We start from the raw sequence: 20,725 nt of genomic DNA on the forward strand, positions 1-20,725 counted from the left end.
TTATTTATTTATGGCTGTGTTGGGTCTTCGTTTCTGTGCGAGGGCTTTCTCTAGTTGCGGCGAGCGGGGGCCACTCTTCATCGCGGTGCGCGGGCCTCTCACTATCGCGGCTGTTCTTGTTGCAGAGCACAGGCTCCAGACGCGCAGGCTCAGTAGTTGTGGCTCACGGGCCCAGTTGCTCCGTGGCATGTGGGATCTTCCCAGACCAGGGCTCGAACCCGTGTCCCCTGCCTGCATTGGCAGGCAGATTCTCAACCACTGACACACACACACACACACACACACACACACACACTCCTCAGACCAAAAGACCCTGAAATTACTTCTTTAGAATTACAGAAGTGTATGTTTTTAGAAAATCTGTGCTCATCACTATTGAAAAAGGTCCGTTTTTTGGCTCTGGCTTTCTCTTCATCACAGGCAGTGGTGAGTGAGGAGTGTATCCTGTGGACCAGTTTGTTGAACACTTACTCCCTAGCCTTTTAAGCCTTGCGTCAGACCCTGTGCCAAACGTAGGGCTTTTGCTCGCCAAAGCGCTAAGACAGACACTGTTGGAAAAGGGTACGTGGACCATTTTTCTGAGCTTACAGATTTTAAACTTAATCAGGCAGCAGCTAAATCTCCTCTTTAGGGAATTGTGGCAAATTGTGTGGTAGCGTACTTCAGATCTATTATATAAATTGATATGTTAATTTTTATGCATAAATTACGTTATCATAAAATGACTAAGAATTAAGATAGCTCAGTTGTATATTTAATAAACATGCTGAAATGCAAAATATTACATAGTCTTCTAGAAATGAGGGAAACTTTTATAAACTTTAAGTTACGACAGACAGATTATGAAAGGTAGTCAATTTAAGCATTAACTATGGTTAGGTTTTAATGGTATTCATTTTGTAGTCAGTCAGAAAAAGTTTATACCCCAACCTAGTCAGTTATTTTAAACCTGAACAGGACTTAATGTACCGTGTCCCTTGTATAGTTCGCTTCTACACCACGTATTCAGGAGAACAGCTTATCTCCTGCCCTGCATATCCCTCTGCTGCCACTTTCCTCCCATCCTCCACCCCACCTGGCCAGCAACCTGCTCCCCCCCTTCCTGGGTTCTGTGTTGCCAATTCTTTTGTACTGGAGGGAAGAAAAGATAATATTAAAAGATTTTTATTTATAGTTGAAAAAATATGCATGCCTGTTCTTAGAAGTTTGTCTTCAAAATTTAGGAAATACTCTTTGATTCAAGCAATGTTATCATTTTAAAGGACTTACTCTATGAAAAATGGTTTATTGTCCTGAGACATGGTTTAAAAAAAAAAAATCCCCAACCAGAGTATGTTTTTGAACACAGTTCACGGCACATGTGATTCAATTTCATGGTTTTTTCTCTTCAGTGTATTTTAGAAATGCCGGTAACCCTCATCTTGAAGTCACTGGAGAGACTGTCTTAGCTTTGTAGTCCGACAGGGACCAAGGTGTTTCCTTTTCTGCCACCCTAGAACCAAAGCGGTGGAACAGTATAGACACTACCATGCTAGAAAACCAGAATTAACCAGTCTGTGATCACTCACAGTCTGGTCATTTCATGTGCGGCATATGCTGCTTACCATACCTTGAAGGGGCACCGATTGTGTCATACCTGCCCAGGGAGGAAAGATTTCTGAAACTCTGACGTGTGCTCAAATGACCCCTTTCCCATCTGCACTCACAGGAGCTACTGCTGGGACGGGCAGGGGTCCCAGGTGGCCCGGCCTGTGCTGCGCTTCTGTGCCCCTGTCTGCCTGATCAGGAAATCTGTGAAAAGGCTGTAGAACCGGGTGGCTCACTGAGGTGGCGGGGGGAACCCCCTTGGCATCAGACTGTCTGTGAGCGGTTTGTTTTCTCTATTACAGACGATATTATTCAAACCCCAGCCAACACCTCCTCCCCCAAAATAAAGTACGTTATTAGAAGCTTTTAAGTCTTTGATAGACTTGAATATTTGGCTTCCCTCATGCTTTCCTATAAAATATAGTTTACGGTATTATATTTTATTTTTAACTGAAATACTGTACATATGTAAATAACTCTTGACAGGAAGGAAATATATTAATGTAAGATTAGCCTCCTATCAGTGGACAGAACAAATACATCATTTAAATTTATGCTCCACTTTGAGTTGCTGCAAATATAGCCCAATTTGTTTACTTTTGAAAAATGTGATAAAGAAATCTACTAAAGACTGATTTATGGCAATCTTTCTGATATTGTACTTTTGTTGTAAACTGTACTCGGAACTTTTCCTCAAGCACTCACCCCCTCCTCTTCTTGCAGGAACTGTTTCCATAAAGATAGGTACTGGCCTTTGATAGAGGCATAAAGCAGAAAGATTTTCATTCTTATATGGATATATTATCATTTGTTTAAGAACGTGGGGGTGGGGGGAAGTTGATCACTGAGATGCATGGATATTGACTTTATATCTGATGCTTTAGAATCTTAACAAAAAATAGGAAATCATAGTTCTGATCACTCTATATAGTTGAACACAAATACCAGTGATTTGGGAGGTTAAATTATGATACTTTTCAAATCGAAGTACACAGAACTTAGATTTCGTGCTTTTAAAATTTAGACTAAGAGAAAGGGACTCTAGAATGTAAATAGGTTTTACATTAATTAATAACTCAAGGCTCTATAAACAATTGATTAAATTCTGCATACGTGTATGCTGAAGTTATTTTTCTTGTTTCTATTTTTATCTTCTCAAAGGCAAGCATAAGGGAAGGAAAGAGCAGCCCATTTGGGATCCAGGAGCTAGCTGCAAAGGGCACGCTAGCTGTTCCCATTCTTCCCTTGGAGCTTTTTCTTATCTTTCTTTTCTTTTTTTTTTAGAGATAAAATTTCTGGAGCTATATATTGAATTTCCTGGTATACAGGATGTTTTCCCCTCCCCCAGATTCCACTGGGCTGACTCTTTAAAAAGAAAGGAAGGAATCTATACCGTGCCAAAGAAAATAAGGCATATGTATGAGAATTTCACATTGCAACCCAGGATAGCATTTTGACAACTTCAGCAAAGAGTGAGTTAATACATTGGAGACTACATATTAAGAAAAAAAAAAAATCAATCTATCTTGTATTTAGTACTTGCCTAAAGTAAATAGATGGAGGTATTGTTTTGCTTCAGTAACAAGCAATTTTTAATTTTTTTTATTGCCTAGAAATTGAGATTATCATGTTGTTAAAATCTGTTGATCTAGCAGCAAGTAGAATTACTCAACTGGAATCTTGTATTCTGTGCAGAGCTTCATTTTACATTAAGGAAAAAACAAATCAGTTGGTGTTGTGATGTGTAGGATTTGCCTGCTGAATCAGGCAAATCCTGCTGGTAGAGATTTGTTGAGACTCTTTGGTAAATAATCTAACCTTTAAATTTTCAGTTTATGTGTTAAAATTCTTCTATAATTTAATATGAATGCCTTTCCAGTGGACAGCTATTTTTATGACTAACTTCCCTGCAAAAAGTATGTTGAAACCTTGCATTTTATTCTTCGTTGGTAACAACTGAGATTTTTCTAAGATTGTTCTGGTTGCCCTTGCTGTTCTCTCCTGTAGCTTCTCCATCAGTTTAGGTCTTCACGTGTTAATTGTTCTTAGGTGCAGTGTTGAGTGTCTGTGTTTTGACGACTGAAGGGAAGCTTCCTGTTTTCTTGAGCACTCGGCCTCCTCTGGTGAATTAATGGAAAAGCACAAGATAGTTTCTCACAGGTACAGCTGCCTTGAAAGGCATCTCAACAATAGAACCGTCTCAGCTTTTCCCCAAGTGGACATTTCCTCCTTGCTAAGTGTTTTCATTAGCACCTTTCTCACTTCAAGAATTCGAGTTTTCAACATGGACAGATTTTGATGTAGCTTTGCAAATTCTCAGGAAGGTCTGTCTCCCACTTCCGGAGTGGCCAAGCATCAGGTTTTTTCACTGTCAAGTTGGGCCCAGATCGGCTTGAAAGGGGTCATATGTCTGCAATGTTGGTTTTTTCCTTCATGCTAAGAAATAACGATTTTTAAGCATGGCCAAAGTCTGCACTTTACCACCCTCTGTAGACGACGCATGCAAAGATGATTTAGAGCATTATTCACGCATAATTCCTACAGGTAGTTGGCCCCGAATTGTGCTATGATCGTATTTTAAGCAGACATGGAGAGGAGGTCACAGTTGCCTAACAACGGCCACGAGCCTCCTCGTCTTCCAGGTTCAAGGAACTGAAGGTGAGAGCAGCGCGCAAGCGGCGAGGAGGAGTCGGGGCTGCGGCCGTGCTGGCTCTGGGGGCGCGCGGCCTCGGTGAGGCCTCTGGATGGATCTCAATACATCCTCCCAGTGTGTTAGAAGCGCCCGGGCCCGTTCCCCTTATCGCAGACGCGTCACCCGCGTCCACGTGGAGCGCCGCCTTCGTTAACGGCGGGCCCGTCGTTTCACTGAGGGCGCTGGGGGCTCGGCCGTCCTGGAGGGGCCGCCGCGCCGGGGGCGGCGATGACGCGCGGCGGGCCGGGCGGCCGGCACCGGGCGGCGGCGGCGGCGGAGGAGGAGGAGGAGGAGACGGCCAGGCCGCCGGGGGGCGCCCTTCGCCCAGACCCCGCTGCGGGCCGGCTGGCCGGGCGGGGGGCGGACTCGGCCGTTCCGCGGCCCCTCCCCGCGCAGCCCCGCGCAGTCCCGCGCCCGCGCCCGAGGCCGGAGCCGCGTCGGGGACCCGCAGGCTGTGAGGCTGGCGCTCGACTTGGCCTCAGACGTCTTCGTCATGCGGGTGCTGCTGGAGGATTCCGGGGAGATGTTCCGAGTGACAGGCTGCCGCAGCGACATGACGGTGCGGGAGCTCAGAGGAGCTGGACCTAATAGCCGGCATCCCCTTCAACCTCCAGCGGCTCCGGTACCTGGACCAAGGTGGCCCCTGCCCGACCCCTTTCTTAGCCCCGTGTACTCCCTCGATCTGGGGCGCCCAGTCCCCTCTGAACCCGCAGTGGGGGAAGGGAAGCCCGCCCAGAGGAGGACCCCCAGATGTCAAAACAGACCCCACCCCCGTGAAACCCCGGGTGGAAAAGCCAAGCCTGGACACATAGGGACTTCCCAGCTCCAGAGAAGCCGAGCTTCACGTTAGACCCCAAATCTCCGGGCAGACCCTGCCCACAGCAAGACCCTAACCCGCAAGCAAACCCTGCCTGTGCTGGGGCTCCAGGCCCAAAGCCGGCTGTCTAGTTGGGCCTGCCAAGCAGAGCCCAACCCTGGCCACGTCAGGACGCCAAATCCTGAGACAGACGCTGCCGCCGCAGGACCCTCCAACACCAGACCCTCAAACTCCCACGTCTTCATCAGGGACCCAAGTCCCAAAGCCAGCAGTGCCACACAAGACCTCAAGCCTGAAACGCCTGTCCTCAGCGGGACCTCACAACCTAGGGCAAAACTGCTCGTGTCAGGACCCCAGATGGAATTAAACGTCGAGTCCCTGTGCTGGGCTGTGGGACACCAGAACCCCCAGCCCTCCAGCCAGCCACGTCCGTGCAAGGACCCCAAGTCCAGAACAAGCCTGCCCAAGACTGAGCCCCAACTCTCCAGGGTTGCCATGACTACCTCAGAACCCCGAATCCTTTGACAAGTCCGCGCAAGGACTCTAGAGCTTGGAACAAGCTCTGCCCACTTCAGGGCCCCCACACCAAGAACAAACCTGCCCAAGACTGAACCCCCCAATCCCCAGGCTAACCATGTGACCATCCTAAACCCAGATCCTCCCAGCAACCGTGTAGGCTCAAGGACACTAAAGCCTTAAGCAAACTCTGCCCTCTTCAGGACCCCATATCTCTCCACAAGCCATATGCACGTTTGAACCTCAAATACAATCCTCAGGTGACCCTGGCTCACAGCAGAAACCTAAGTCCCAGAGCGTGAAACCTACTACCCAGATCATGACCCTAGGTCCCAGAGCAGGTACACCCAATTCTGAGCCCCGCTCTCTGCTTAACCAGTTGTGCATCTGAACCCCAATCCATCAGCCATCTCTGTCTACGTAAGGATGCCAGGGCCCAAAATGAACTCCTCCCACATCTGAACCCCCAAATCCAAAGTTAACTCTGCCCACATCTGAAAGCTAGTTCCCGAGCTCACCAAGACGACAGCAGAACCCAAAGCCCAAGTGTCATCAGAAGGGTTCCAAGACATGAGACAAACTCTGCTCACACTAGGACCCCAAACTCAAGTCCAGTCTACCCGTATCTGAACCTCCAACCTCCACAGAAACTACGTCCACACTGACACTCCAAGCTTTAAGCCAGCCGTATCTGTGTAAGGAAGCCAAAGTTCAAAACGAGCCTTGCCAAACTCTGCTTGCTTGTATTTGAAAACCCAAATCCCACGTCAGCCTGATCCACACCTGAACCCCCAATGCTAGACCAAACCCCACCTATATTAGGACTCCAAATCTCAGAGCCGAACCTGTCACCATCAAGACCCCCGAATCCCGGGGCAGACCTGATTCCTCACCCCCAGTTGCCACACTACCCAGGCCTACATCAGACCCCCAAATCCCAAAACAAGTCCTGCCCACAGAAGGACTCTGCATCCCAGAACAGACCCTTCCCATACCAGGAGTCCCAGACAGAAAGCAAACCTTGCCTTCATCAGAACCCGAATCCAGAGCAAACTCTGCCCTCATTGGGACCCCAAATCTCAAAACAAGCCGTGTCCACGTTTGAACCCCGAATACTGGTACTGACCCAGTTCGTATCAGAACCTCGAATTTCAAGCTGTGCCCTTGTGATGTCAGGAGCTCAAAGCTAGTCCAACTGGAATCGAAACCCAGCGCCTAGAGCTCACTGTGACTGAATCAGGACCCCAGGGCCCCCTGTCCAGACAAATCCCATGGGGGAGGCACCCCGTGGTGGGCAAGGGCCCTAGAGCCCCATCTCTCCCTCCATCGGTCTCCTTCCCTCCTCCATCCTGAGGACCCGGCTGTCCTGATCCCCAATCCCTACAGTATTTAGGATATGAGAACAGGATCAAAGCCCCCAGGCTCCAACATCTGCGCACCCGGTTGAAATCAATGCAAAAACACTTCAAGAAAACGAAGATATAAAAAACTCTCTGGTCTGCTGCACAGAGAAAGTGAACAGCCGATATTGCAGAGAGACTGCAGTTATACTGCAGGGGCCAGGAAGCCATGGAGACAGAGGTCTGAAAGCAGCCGGTCTCCACGAGAATCATGTTCCCAGGCCCTGCGCTTCCGGGGCTCAGTTTCCTAATCTGTAAAGCAGAGCCCCGTTAGCTCTAGGACTGTCAGTGCCGTGTCCCCCTTTAGGCAGAAGTGACTCGGGAGACTCAGAAGGTATATTGAAGGCCAAAATCCTTTCCTTTGCCCTCTTGGAAATCGGGTATGCATTTTTCATGATGTACTTGCTTTGCTATAGGGGTATCTGGAAGATGCTTTGGAGCATTTTCGAGGTTTTATCTGGAAAGAGATGTACCTGTACTTAATGTGTTAAAAGTGAAGCGAGCTATGGAAGGACTTAGTAAGAGTTCCGAAACAAGTAATTCGAAAATTACGTGTCCTGAACTACAGATGTCTGGCACCCCTTCCGTTAATTTATTTTTGCCGATGAGCTATGCTGAGCGATAAATTCAAGGAAGCTAAGAGGGAATGAAAGGGATGGAGTGGTTTAACACTGATGTCACAGTCCTGTCACTCAGCAAGCACTTAGCAGCTGTTAGAAGCTTGACCTCTCTCCAGCTTCGTTGCATCCTTACTGTTGACGGCAAACAAGAAGGAGAGAAGTTACACCACGTCAGGAGAAGAAATTTGGGCTTCTGCTGATAAATCACCAGCCTGATGCCTCTTTTCCCACCTCAAAGGTTGCCAGGGAGGATCTAATGAGATAACATGCGTGAAAACCCTGAGAGACACAAGTCTAAAGGGGGGTGAACATCTTCCTGGAGGCGGGTCACCTTTCCACGTCTGTTGTCAACTCTAATAATTTATTTAGCTGGTGATAATTAGTATTTGTCGAAGCTGAAGGCAGTTGCTGCCTGCCTGTAAAAGGAGAGTGTGCTCTGGTTTCTCTAAGAGCTGTTTAGCATGTGTGAACGGTGCTCTTGTCTTTCTCAGGGAAACACAGCCGTGCCCCATTTTTTTCAAAGTTGTTAGGAAGTTGTCTTACTTAGACTAATTACTGATTATTCTCTGTGTTAGCACCACAAATAAGACGCTAATTAACAGATTTGCTAATCGCTGTTCCGCGTTTATATCCACCATCTGGAGTTGCTGGGGACCAAAGGGCGCCAACAAAGTCTGGAGCGAGCTGACGTCACATGGTGCCCGAGGCAGGGCAGGTCTGGAGCCCCAGCATTGCCGTTTGCTGGCCATGCGAGCCTCCGCCCGCGCCTGCAGCAGATGAAACCAAAAAACTCATGAATTCTCCTCGGAATAAACGATAATCCAACCTGGGCAGAGTTGAGAGGTTCCATTCTTGGCACTGCTTATGGGAGAAAACAAATGACTCTGTTATCCTTCAGCTAGGTTACAGGTGGCCATGTAGGAAGAAGTGTGTGTATTTTAAAAAGTAATCTAAAAACAGCTGCATTTTTCTTCAAATTCTCCACAGTCCTCTTCTACTAATTCTGATGGTCCTCCCCAAAGGGTCTGAATTTAGGAAGTGTGAGTGGATCCACCCCCCGGCCCCCATTCTTTCGTATGAGGAAGGGGCTGTTTGGGGGAGAACCTCCCAAACAGAGAAAGGAGCTCTTTCCATCCCAAGTCACTGAGATGCTTATATTACCATACGGTCTCCACTGGGGCAGTTTTGTCCCCCAGGGGCCATTTGGCAACATCTAGAGACATTCCAGGGGTCACGGTTAGGTGAGCGGGCTGCTGCCGTCTCGTGGGTAGAAGCCTGGGATGCTGCTAAACGCCCTGCAATGCCCAGGAGAGACCCCACGGCAGAGGGTCACCTGGCCCCAAATGTCAGGAGTGCCAAGGTTGAGAATTGCTGCCGCAGACTCTACACTTTGAAAGATCCAACAGATGTTTGTCATTATTACCTCTTTCAGCTAACTGATGACAACAGTAACCAGAATTAGGTAGTATTTTAGTTTAACATCTATAACTTGTATAACCGCGTCGCGCCGCACCTGTAATATACAGTTATATACTTACAACTGTATATTTTATATACATATATATATACTTCAAGTAGCTCTGCTTAGGGTTTGCCTCCTGAAATGACTTTTATTCACTCATGTGTTTTTTTTTTTGCCACGGGTCCAGTTACAATTACAGAATTTTATAAATCGTTGCCTTTTTTTTTCTTTTCTTTTTGGTTTCTTTTTGGTTTGGCTTCTCTTTGAGCTAAGCCAAATGAATTTTCTAAAAAGCATCAATAACCGCAGACAGACGATGCGGGGTCATCAAATGAGAGCAGTCCTCAAGGTTCTCAAATGATCCCTGTGATCCCCAAGGTCAGGTTAATCTCTTAGCTAAACCAATGTAACAGTTTATCTTTGATGCCTGAATTTTCTCTTTAAAGAAAAAATCATTCCCTGTAGGAATTCTGATGGATGCCGCTACGCTGAAGTTCCACGATGTTCCTGGTGGAATTATTTCATTATGTATCTGGCATTGTGATGGATGGAGGGAACTGGGTTTGGCGGCCGTGGAAGGGGATTCCAGTAAGGTGTTTTCGTGCTTCTTTAAATGGATATTATACTTCATGAACCAGCTGTAAATTGTGGGCGTGTGTGTGTGTTTGTGGGGATTCGCTTAGCCTTCAATGTGAATATTTGGGTAAAAGTTTCAGAGTAGAGGAGAAAGATAACAAGGACTCATGTCATCATGATCAAGTCGAGTGTTTCCATTTGCTGTTCGGCTTTTGCGATTTCACCGTGTCCACGTAGCTGTGACTTGTAACCCACTCACCGCGCCCCAAAAGGAGCCAGGGCGCCGCGTTTTCTATTCATGTGTCTATTCTGTAAAGTTGAAAACCTAAGTTAACGGTGGAGAATTCCACATCACTTGGAAATGTGTGGCCCAGAGTGTCCAATGCTGCAGAATATCCTCCGGGGGGCCTGCCCTCACCCAAGGGGGAGAGACTTGGAAACACAGTGGGTGCCGTTAACTCTTGGCCAGGGCTTGAGCCGGGTGCTTGGCTGGGCTCTGGGGTGGGAGCTGGAAGGCAAGAGGAGGAAATCAGGGTGTCTACCCAACAGTGAAGATGAATCATTCAGACACAAGGGGGCAAGTGCACGTTCTTTCTGGAAAATAAATTCGAATGAGAAGCTCTGAGCTTGTGGAGGAGAGAGAGTTTACTTCTGGCTGGGATGGGGATAAGGGGAGGGCAAGGCCCATCCAGCTGTTTGCTTAAGCCTCTGGTTCCTCCCTGCTTTTCTCCCCTTCCCCTGCCTTCCCTTGCTTCCCCTCTGGCTCTCTGTCCGTGCCTGGACTTTCTGGCTCTTGCTCAGGACATGGGTGATGGGTGAGGCCCTCCTCTCTTGAGCCAGAATTGCTGTCACCCCGCCGGGGGCCCCTCACACCCCGCTTCGCCCCCCACCGGATGCTGCACATCTGCGGCCGGGTTCCTCTCTGTCGGAGGCCGTAGTCCTCCTCCTGTGCCCAGAGCCATAATTCTCCACGTGATGATTACATCCCGGGGCTGTTATTCACCTGGGAGCAGAGTTCAGAGTGTCCCCAAAGCTAACGGAGACAATGGGCCCAAAAATAGACCGGAAGGCCAGGGTCCATCACATCTCCAGAGAAGCCTGTGCCCCTCTGGGGAGGCCGTGCCACGTCGGCTGGGGTCTTCCTTCAGAGCCATAACCCCCTTCCTCTGGACACCCAGCAAAGCTATTTTCTCTCTTCAAAACACGGACAGGAAGGATTTCCTGCCTCCCGAGACTGCCTGATGGTAAATTCGTATTTCCTGGACGTGTAGAGAGAGAGACATGTCTCCCCCTGGCTCATTTCCAGCTTCTCGGCTCTCTGATCCCATCACCAGCCCGCATGTGGCATCCAAGCAAACTTTCCCTCCAGAGTGTCCTGTCACCCGCCAGCCAGGTGTATCTGCACTTCTGGAATCACCCAGACTCCCGTGCGTAACTCTGTTTACCCCGCCCAGCTGTCTCGCCTCGGCGTTGCCGAAGATTCTTTCCGCAAAACAGCACACGCGCAGCATTTTGATGACAAGCGGTGGAAGAAGTGGATGTCTCAGAGAGCGTTCGTGGCGCTGTATGTTGCCTCACACAGGGCGCACTCGGAGGCTGTTCAGTGCCTTCTAGAACACGGTAATTCTGACAGCAGCTGAGTACGTTCAAGCGTGGGGTTATTCTGAGGGCAAGCGGGACACAGCGGCTTTTTGCCTCCTGGTCCCTTCAGTAATGGTTTCCCGGACCCACGTCTGTCAGCCACCAATCGAGGTCCCCGTCGGGCCACTCAGTCCCTGTCTGAGGAGGTCTTTGGACATGCTTATCAGAGGCTGTGTCCCCTCTCTTGGCCGGGGCTCAGGAAGATGGACTTTTCAGGACACCAAGTCACAGGGCTTCCTGGTTTATTGCGTCCGACCAGGCACTCCGCTGGGGATATTCCCATCCTGTTTGTTATTTCTTCCCACCCGAAGTCCCGTTTCTGCAGTGGTCCGAGAGGTCTAGCCCCAAACCGGTATCCCTGCCTTGGTGGTTGGCAGGCCAGCCAGTCTCCTTTCTCCAAGCTCTTTGAACTTGCCCCAAACCCTATTTTCATCTCTCCTCCACCAAAGGGCAATTACTCTCACTCTCGCTCTGTCCATGGACATAGAAGCCTTAGCCTGCCTTGTCTCCGAGTTAAAGGGCTTTGCATGAGGTTCTGTGGGAGTACATTTTATCTTCCCTGGATGTGGAGTATTTTTGGGGAAAGAGGCCCACTGACTGAGGTGTAGACCATCCACCAGCAGTAGACACAGCTGCAGACATCCCAGGCCACTGGCTTCCTCGGGGGGAAAAAGGAAGAATGTGCTATTTGGTCAATGGTTTGGGGCTCAGGAGGGGGCCTCATCTGAGGGTTTCCCATATCAACTAGCCTCCAAGTTAGACCCCTCCTTCCCAGCCTTCGGCCTTGAGCCCAGGCTCTCTGTGTTGTTTCCCCCACTCCCACCAACCAAGCTGGGAAAGCATCTCAGATGCTCGGGCAGGATGCTGGGGCCGCACGTCTGTGATGGGTAGAGGTTTTTCTGACTCTCCTCCTCTCCTTCCTCCACTGCTTCCTGCACTTCTGCTGTTGTAAGATGAAATATGGGCTTTTCACAATCCAGCAGTCCGTTAAGCTCGTAAAAAGTCATTTTCACTCTGACGGAACTGTGATGTATTTGAAAGCACCAGTTAAAAATGTACAGCCAGCTTTGCAAAGTTTTCTGCCCTTTGCAGACAGTGGCTATGAAGAGGCGCCGGGGCTGAGGCTAAGAGTCGTGAGAACCTATTTAAAACTACCTCACCGGCCAGCCATAGCTCATAAACACTGGCTACCAAAATGTCAGCTGCATGTAATTGAATTGCCTTGTTTTCTGTGTCGTGATATCTGTTACCCACTGTTTGATTCAATTCAACAGGTCCGTATTGGACACCTGTCATTAGCCCATCCATCCGCAGGAGGCAGTGAGGAATTCAGCCGAAGTGAAGTCTGTCCACGAGGCAGGCTGCCCGTCATCTGTCATTTCCCAGGCACCTGTCTTCTCCAGGCCTCGTGCTCCGTGCCGGGGATGAAAACAGCAGTGATCAAAACAAGTGTGTTTTCTGCCCTTGTGGAGTTTATGAAGGGAAGTCAGCAAATTATTACAAATAATTAATTCCATGGTCAGTCGTGCATGGTGTGTTCTGGAGACGCAGAATGTCTGCTGAACAAATGCAGGGGGATTTGTAGGGAGGAGGGCTAAGGAAGGTTTTCCCGAGGAAGTGAATGAAACCTCAAGAAACACAGAGTTAGCCCAGGAGAAACAAACAAACAAAAAAAAGGATGAGAGTGTTGTTAGCAAAGGGAATGGCATATGCCAAGATCCTGGGGCAGGATAAGGGAGCAGGTATATTGACAGGATAAAGCCAGAAGGCTGGTGTAAGCGGAGTGTGGGTGGGGCGAGGAAGATCATGGAGGGGGGTGATGCTGGAGTGATGGGGGGGGTGGGTGAGATAGAGCAGTAAAGACCAAGAACATCGCCCCAAGCGTGGTAGATGCCAACAATGGGATTTGAGCGGGAGAGTGGTACAGGCATTGTAGGAAGGTCATTGGCTGCCGGGAGAGAAGCATGGGGTGGGGGTGGGGGGCAGGCAGTGCTAGATGCTGGGTGGGAGGGGGGAGATGCAGCAGTGCCCCCCTCTGTGCACTCGGTTATTCGTTCTTGCAAGCATTCCTTTCCCAGCCTCAGCCTTTCCCATGCTTCTTTTCTTGAACGGGTTTCCAGAAGGTTGGCTCCTGCCAGCAGGGGGCCCTCCCTCAGCCAGCTTTATTTCCCAGGTGCCAACTGTCAGGGCAGATCCCCCGTGAGCAAGACGCCCCTGCACGTGGCTGCAGCCAGGAGCTGGCTGGACTGTGTCAGCCTCCTGCTCAAATATGGGGCCTCCATCGACGACAGAGAGGCCAAGGGGGAGACGCCCATGTCCCTCGGCTGCCGCCTGAACCGCAGCCAGAGCAGGCGGCGGATGTTCCTCTTCTCCTGGGTGGTGAAGCTGGGGACAAAGGACCCGACGGGCCCTGTCGTGAACAAGGCTTTGCAGAGAGTCAGGTCTGCGTTTGGACCCGAGGAGGAGAACAAAACGTAGCTCCACCTGGGAATGTTTGCATGTCAGCTCTGACTTGGGGTAACTTTCCTGAGTTCAGATCCACGGTGGCCAGTGGCTTTGGGTGAGGAGGAAGGCTGGGAAACGTGGCAGTTCCTCTGAATCAGACACGAAGCCCTCTGTCCTATTTGCAAACGACTTGAGGAGGGTATTGATGGAAGTGGGTGAGTTTGTGTTCATTTCCTAAATCCATCACAGACCTAACGGGCTCCCATGCCAGCCTTTAATGTTGAGCTATTTGTTCCTTGTATCCAGTAACGCGGCTTGGGGTGATGGGAACCAATTACCTTCTCTCCCGTCTGGACACCATCTAATGCATCGGCATAATAGGGGTAATAGCTGTGAGGAGAGTAGCTCTGTTGTTACGGTACAAAACCTGCGCAGGCAAACGTCACCAGGTCGTGGGCGGTGTGACCTGTGAATTTCAGTTTGTAAAATTCATGGCACTAGATGCTCCCTAAGCTAGAAATGTTCCAGAAGTTTTCCTGAACCTTCCTGGAGGGGTCTGCTGCCTGACTCTGAGGTGGGGCTGGGGGAGAAGCCAGGCTGACCTGGGGGGCATCTAAGAGCTTGGTTCTCCACAGGGGCGCCTGGTTACTCTTGGCGAAAGGTGATAAGCTGGCACTGGATTTGGAGGAGACGGTGTAAAAGATGAGGAGGAGTTCATAAGGGAGAGGATTCGAGCTGGCAGCTCCTTTTTTCCTTTTGTCCCATCCCCAAAGGTCCAAGCACCCCCCTCCCGCTAGCTTTCTCCTTTCCTGCTAGAACTGGGGTAGCTCCCAGCATCCCTACTGTGGGGCAGTGTCTATGCTGAACTCTGGGCTCGACACCCACAAAAGCGGCCCTGTGGGTGAGTGAGCTGGGGGTGGGAGCCGAGAGGGAGGGGTGAGGGCTGGGGCGGACTGACAGGCCCACCCTTGTCTGAAGGGGGCCCCGTGGCTCAGCTGTAGCACAAAGGTGAGCCAAAGGCAGCTAGATCTTTGCAGAGCTTCCCAGAGCTGGAAACCTGGCTTGTTGATCTCAGTCCTGATGTTTAAGCGTTGGCCGGAATTATTTTACGATCGGCGTACGGAACGAAAGGAGTAGGAGATCTGAGACACATGGCTGGGACTGCTGACCCCTGTCCGGCTAACTCATTGCACTGGGGAGACGGGTAGAAGCAACCTAAGACTCGCTGGACCTTCCCCCGGCTCTGAAGCCACAGGGCGGGAATGGCCGTGAGTGCGGCCGGGTGGGAAGTGTTGTCCACCCTTCCACCCGTGGCCACACATGTTTCTCTGAAGCCCCGTATCCTGACACAGCTTCCGGAGTCAGTCTGCGTGGCAGCAGTCTCTCGACCGTTGAAGTTCTGTTTCTTAAGGTGCTGGAAGATGGCACCGCGTCCCAGCTGCCAGCCGCCCTTCTTTCTGACTTACATCCCAAGAACTGGATTCCGCTTTTACATTAACTGGCCGCATTTCCCGCTGTCATGGCTGTCATGGCAAGTAAGAGCCGTGCTGGTGACGTGGCTTTACGCCCAGTGGACGTGGCTGGACCCAGCTCAGCAATCTGTTTGACAAATAATAGTCAGGAGAAAAACAGACAGCTCAGCATCAACAATGTCAAAACAGATCTTGTTTGTGGCAGACGTTCTCCACAGTCAATAGGCAGATATTAAATAACCTCATCCAGCGGGGTCAGTTCATTTAGCTAATGAGGTGTGTTGGCAGGGGCACCTGGGCACCCTTTTAACTTAACAAGTGGTGTGACTCAGAGTCATGTGTTTTCCGGGAGCTTTGCTCTGCTGTGTTTATTGTTAGTGGAGCCAGCTGCCTGACATTTGTCCCCAAAACTTTGGAGGGAAGCCCTCTGTCTTTGTCACCCCCAATTCAGCTAAACACTTGGCCGGCAAACTCTCCATGGTGACATTTTGCTCGGTCTGTGGCAGGGTCATTGAAACAGTCCTCTAGGTCCCGGGGGCTCTTCCTTTTAGACAATCTTAACATTCTAGCTGTTATATTCAAACAAGCCTGTATCACCTATTCAATAAAATATGTCCGTAGCCTCAGAAGACTTGATCTGCGTTTGGTTGCCATCATCTTGCACTTTGCAGAAAATTTCATTCAACATTTGAAGTTTCTTGGGGTCGTGCTTTGGAGCCAACAGAAATTTTTCTTTTTTAATTGGGGTACAGTTGTTTTACAATGTTGTTTTAGTTTCTACTCTACAGCGAAGTGGAGTTCCCTGTGCTATACAGCAGGTTCTCCTTAATTGTCTATTTTATACATATTAGTGTCCATTTTTTTAAAAGGGGTTGATCTCAAACAGTTCTGTAGGACCCTGAAATCCTTTTAGGCCCGAGGTATTGGGGATGGTCTTTTGTGCTGAAGCAGCGGGGGTCTACCATCACCCAGGTGGGCCTCACCTCTGCGTGGGGAGGGACAGGCTTCCTCTCGGAAAGGCGCTGCTGTCAGTTGTCTGAGTATACTATCCATCTCCCTCCTCCTTCTTGTGTATCTCCCATGAAGCTGGACTCTCAGTCGCCAGAGTGGACTTGCTCCCGGGGTAGTGTGGACATACAGGGCTTGGACCCCACATTGCATCTTGGTGGCCCTGCCCTGTGGCCTTGGGCACGTTCCCTACTGCTCTGAGGTACAGGAGGTTGGAGGGTGGGTGTGGTGCCTGGTCCCTAAGGTTGTGGGGAGTGCCCGGGAGGTAGGAGGTACTCAGTACACGCTAGCTCTTCTAGTCTGAGAGCTTGACTCCTTCTGAAGTCATGGGCCCGATTGTTGATGATGGACGGGGGGTGGGGGCAAATAGGAGAACCATTTGGTGCCTTTCTTGGGTTCTCAAGTTCTGATCACCGTGAGACTGATGACTTCTGAGCGCAGTGCCCCCCGGAAAGTGCTGCCCAGCGTCCTTGGATTTCTTGGTGGCCACGTGAAGAAGGGCCCCTCAGCACCCCCTGTGTGCCTTATGTCAGCCTGGAAAACAGCCCTTGGGAACCGGGGGGCCCCTCTGGAGAGGCCGACCACTCGCTCAAGGAAGCTGGTGACAGCTGCCCCTCCAGCGCGCTTCCATCTGCCTTGGCTGTCCCCTCTGGAGCCCTGGCCGCCCGGGGTCTCTCAGCTCCGCCCAGGGCTTGGGCGCATGGCCGCCTCTCTCCAAAGACTCGTCCGGGGGGGGGGGGGGGGCGTTCAGCTGCACTGAGTCCTTCCTCCATCTCAGGCCTGAACGCTCCCTTCTCTGAAGCATAGTCACCAACCAGACTTTCCCAGGGAGGCGAAGGGCACCCACTGGTGGCACCTCAGGGGACTTTAGTTGGCCCTGACGCTGCAGTAAGTGCCACCGAAACATAGGGTGAGAGTTACTCCCTTTTCACATCGCTCTCAATCCTTTTAATTCCGGCAAGAGGAAAGTCTCCGCTTGGTGTTACTAAGTCAGACTGCCCCCTGACCTTTGCGAAAAGGGAGCTTTTATAAGATACACAAATAGAGCAGCCTTCCGCAGGCAACCGTGTTTTGCCAGGATTTAATAACATCGTCTTGTTTTCAGTATATTTGTGGGCTGGGATTCTTTTCCTCTTTCCACTCCTAACTCATATGTGACCTCGGGGCAAACTGTCACCTCCACAGGGACCCCCATCATCTCTCTCTCAGCCCAGTTGCAATGAGCAATGTGAATTGTCCTCGGGAAGGGTCCGGGCTTCGCGTCCAGCAGATCCCATTTAGAATTTTCCTCCGCTGTTGGCTGGGTGGCATTGGGCCAAGCAATTGCATCTCTCAGAGCCTCAGTTTCTTCGTCTGTAACATTCGGGTAATAAAATCTGCCCCTGTCATCATCGGAGGGATGAAATGCCTGGCACAGAGCAGACTCTTGAAAAATAGTATCCATTATTATTATTATTACTACCACCAATTAATTTGCTTAAAATGTTGACTCACTGGGAGTCAATACGCTCCCGATGTCCAGAGAGCTTCATAAATTTTCAGCAAACCTTATACAATGAGAGTCTCCTTCCAGAACTAATCATTCCTAGAGTGGGAGATAAATAATTTCCCTGAAACTTGTGGATTTTAGTATTAAGTACAGGGTCCAGAAAGTCGTTCTGAACTTAAAAATCCAGGGCCAGTTCTGCAGGAGAGAGAGAGAGAGAGAGAGAGAGAGAGAGAGAAAGAAGAAAAAAAAAGCTCTAAGGTGAGAGGAAAATTCCAGTCTCTCAACTCTGCCTCTGCAGTGCGTACTGACTACACGAGCATCCAGCAGAGGGCACAGAAACCCATTAACATTTAGAAAAACACCGCTGTTTGCGTTCATCGGAAATGTCAGAGCTGCGGCAGTCTGTGCCCCACTGGAAACTCAAGAGTGGGGCTCAGCCACAGGGGCTCCCGGACAGCTTCTGTGCCTGAACCCCCGAAATTGTCCGCAAAACACACATTTTCTGGGGAGAACATTCATCATGTCCTGTGAGGGTCCATGGACGCCCCCAACCTGGGCACGTAACAGGGAGGCCAGCCTCCCCAGTTGTCAAATCAAATCAAAGCATCAATTCAATATCCCCTTCTACCCCTTGGGCGGGTGTGTGTTGTCAATTTGCGATGGGAACAAATGATAAATACTGATAACACCTGGTGCTGACGTGCATGTGTGCGTGTGTACACGGGTGTCTGGGACATGGCTCGCTCTGGTGCTGCAGAGGGGAGCTTGCAGAGTCCTGTAGCCTTGCCGGACTTCGATTGGACAGTAGGAATTCAGAGAGGCCCTGCTACCCCACTTTGTAAGTCCATCCCACAGAGATGAAGCCTCCACGATGGTACGTGTGTGCAAATGTTTGTGGCAACTGTTTCTGGTGGCGGGTGCCTGGAAACACTCCAAATGCCCAGCACTGGGAAAAATGGTGGCACGTTTTGCAGCTGCTAAAAAAAATGACTTGATCTGTACGTCCAGGCCAAGGGACAGCCACGAGCGTCGTCTGTGATGTGTCATTAAGTGAAAAACAGCAAGTTGCCTAGGAAATGTGTATGAGCTCATGGAGTTACAATTCTAAAAAGGAGGCAAATCCAATAAATGTGCACATAAGCACATTTTTTTTTTTTTTTTTTTGGCGGTATGCGGGCCTCTCACTGTTGCGGCCTCTCCCGTTGCGGAGCACAGGCTCCGGACGCACAGGCCTAGCGGCCATGGCTCACGGGCTTAGCTGCTCCGCGGCATGTGGGATCTTCCCGGACCAGGGCACGAACCCGTGTCCCCTGCATCGGCAGGCGGATTCTCAACCACTGCGCCACCAGGGAAGCCCAAGCACATTTTTATTTTGAGCAAAAAGAATGATGTCAAAGCTCCTTAAACTCTTACTGTTGCTTACTTTGGGGCCGCAGGGTAGCTCTACACAGTTCTGAATTATCACAGCCGGCCTTTCTTTTTTTTTTTTTTTTTATGGTGGTGAAATACACAGAACAAAATTTGCCATTAATGACATTTTGTGCATTCCCAGTGTTGTATAACCATCACCCCTATCTAGTTCCAGAACATTTTCATCACCCTAGAAAGAAACCCTGGACCCAGTAACAGTCCCCCTGACCTTCTCCCTCCCCCCCTAGCCCTAGACAACCACCAATCCACTTTCTGTCTCTGTGGATTTGCCCCTTTCTGGATACTTCACATAAATGGAATCATACAATATGTGGCCTCATGTATCAGCTGATGTTTTCCAGGTTCATCCACGTGGTGGCGTGTATCAGTGCTTCATTCCTTTTTATGGCTGTAGAGTATTCCACCGCCTATCCATTTGTCAGTCGATGGACATTTGGATTGTTTCCACCTTTTGACCATTGTGAATAATGCTGCTGTGAACATGGGTGTTTAAGATTTTTCTGAATACTTGTTTCTTTTGAGTACATACCCAGGAGGGGAATCCCTGGGTCATAGAGCGATTCTGTGTTTAGCAGCATGTCCTACATTTGTAACTAAAAAAATAGGAAAAAGGAAAAGAAGTGAACCCACCTCCCACCTGAGCTCTCCAAAGTTTGAGAATCACAGCAATCATTTATTGAGCAGTTATCCCGGGCCAGACATTCTGCATGAATTATCTCATTTAATCTCTTCAGTAATCCTGAGGGCCAGAGGTTTTCAACCTTGAGCGCAAATCAGTCCCAGAGAGTGCTTATTAAGACACAGATTGCTGGGCTTTGCCTCCCGTGGTCCTGGATTAAGTAGTTTGGGGCCAGAGCCTGAGATTTCTAACAAATTCCCAGGGATGCTGGTGCTGAGAGGCACTGAGCACGGTCTAGTCCATCCATGCCCGTCTTTCATTTGAGGAAACTGAGGCTCAGAGAAGTCAGCAACTTGCCCAGAGTCACACAGCATGTAAAAGGCAGAGTGAGAATGCCTGACCCTAGACCATGGTTCTAAGAAGCACCACGATCCTTCTCCAGGGGTGAACCAGCCAGCCTGGGAGGACTTTCTGGCGACTGTGACCTCGGTTACCTCTCTAAGGGCCCCTTTCCATGCTAGTAAAACGCAGACAATACTGGCACTTTCTCAAAGCACCGCAGAGGTGCCCACCCAGAGCCTCACCAGGACGGACCACTGGGCTGGGCACCGCCAGGCAGCACAGAACGCAGGATGGAGAGCAGGTGATCAGACCCCATCGACACCTCCTCGTCCGCTCGGCGTGCACCAGAGCCTCAGCAGGACAGGTCCCTGGCGGGGGCCTGAGTATTTTCTTCCAACGTCAGTCTTTGGTTTAGATAAAAAGATTCTCTCCAGGCCTCCCAGGCTCAGCTTGAGGGCGCCCGCCAGGTGGCGCTGCTGAGCGCTGCCGCCTCAGGTGGGCGGACGCGGCGGCCACCAGGTGTCGTAGCGAGACCGCGGATGGACTTGGTGCGCCCGAGAGTTCCTTCCATCCAGAGGGGAGTACGTCCAGAGCCCCCTGGCTCTGCA

At 50.1% G+C, this 20,725-nt stretch overlaps 2 protein-coding genes across 2 annotated transcripts in view; both read left to right on the forward strand.

Moving 5' to 3' along the window:
• Nucleotides 1-3,719, forward strand: part of LOC131741029 (serine/threonine-protein phosphatase 4 regulatory subunit 1-like) — a 70,774-nt gene extending 67,055 nt beyond the window's left edge. The window contains 2 exon segments of the mRNA XM_067012964.1: nt 436-561; nt 3,637-3,719. Of these exon segments, the coding sequence (XP_066869065.1) occupies nt 436-561; nt 3,637-3,719 (209 nt within the window).
• A 1,035-nt stretch (nt 3,720-4,754) lies between these two features.
• ANKRD60 (ankyrin repeat domain 60) lies at nt 4,755-13,789 on the forward strand. The gene is given in 5 exon segments (XM_059037099.2): nt 4,755-4,849; nt 4,851-4,915; nt 9,560-9,687; nt 11,125-11,290; nt 13,485-13,789. Coding segments are annotated over 5 exon segments (741 nt in total). The 5' UTR covers nt 4,755-4,772.
• The last annotated feature ends 6,936 nt before the right edge of the window (nt 13,790-20,725 follow it).

The sequence above is a fragment of the Kogia breviceps genome, chromosome 14, assembly GCF_026419965.1.
Source record: "Kogia breviceps isolate mKogBre1 chromosome 14, mKogBre1 haplotype 1, whole genome shotgun sequence".
NCBI classification, from domain to species: domain Eukaryota; kingdom Metazoa; phylum Chordata; class Mammalia; order Artiodactyla; family Physeteridae; genus Kogia; species Kogia breviceps.